The following is a 764-nucleotide window of genomic DNA, read 5'->3' as shown; positions in this document are numbered from 1 at the left end:
GCTCGCCCCGTTGCTTTGTCGGGGCAGGAGCCGAAGGAAGCCGAAGCAGTCTCTGGATGCGCCGCTGGGCTACAGGACAGGTGACATGCACACCGCCTCTGCTTGGGGGTCTCGTGTGGTTTTCTCCGGCCGAATGCAGACGGCGAGGCGCTGGAGGGTGTAAGCAGGCAAAGAAAAACAGGCAATGGGTTTCCTTCCCTCACCGATGCAGGGCTGCCTGCCCTGGCGTGCCGAAGCCATCCCCGCCGGGATCTTGCTTGCTGCAGGGCCGGGGGCTGTGTCAGCCCGCAGCAGACCGCAGCGGGCAGGAGGCGTCCCAAAAATGGGCTGAGAGGAAGGGTGACAGCTGGGGATGGTTTCCTGCCTCCAGGGCCATCCTGATGCAGCCCCGCTGCCTCCTGGACAAATTCACAGCTTCAGAAATACAACTGAAAATGATCAGACCATCGAGCCGCGCTCCTCTGAGCCCTGTTCCAAGCAGCTCTCCAGGCGTGATTTAATTGCCACGTGACCAAAGATGCTGAGGACCCATCAACCATCTGCCCAGCTCCTGAGCCCCCATCTCTGGCTGACCCGAGCAGGGGGCCCTGCCCACCCCCAGCCCACACGGGGGCCGCAGGATTGTCTGTCCCACTCCTGACCTGCTTGAGAGACCCCGGTGTCCACACGAGCTTGTACACCATGTAGAAGGGGATGCAGATGAAGGACGATGCTCCTATGAGGTACCCCACCGAGATGCTCCACTCCGGGTACTGATAGTCGAA

The 764-nt window shown here is 61.5% G+C and overlaps 1 protein-coding gene across 1 annotated transcript in view; it reads right to left on the bottom strand.

Moving 5' to 3' along the window:
• Nucleotides 1–69: 69 nt before the first annotated feature.
• Nucleotides 70–764, bottom strand: part of LOC104290111 (sodium-dependent serotonin transporter-like) — a 7,677-nt gene continuing 6,982 nt past the window's right edge. Inside the window, 2 exon segments of the mRNA XM_009889173.1 lie at nucleotides 70–150; nucleotides 642–764. The exon segment at nucleotides 642–764 is cut by the window's right edge and continues 17 nt beyond it. Of these exon segments, the coding sequence (XP_009887475.1) occupies nucleotides 70–150; nucleotides 642–764 (204 nt within the window).

This window comes from Charadrius vociferus, unplaced genomic scaffold (genome assembly GCF_000708025.1).
Source record: "Charadrius vociferus isolate BGI_N301 unplaced genomic scaffold, ASM70802v2 scaffold567, whole genome shotgun sequence".
Taxonomy (NCBI): domain Eukaryota; kingdom Metazoa; phylum Chordata; class Aves; order Charadriiformes; family Charadriidae; genus Charadrius; species Charadrius vociferus.
The sequence above is the reverse complement of the archived record's forward strand: the minus strand, read 5'-3'. Positions and strand labels throughout refer to the sequence as shown.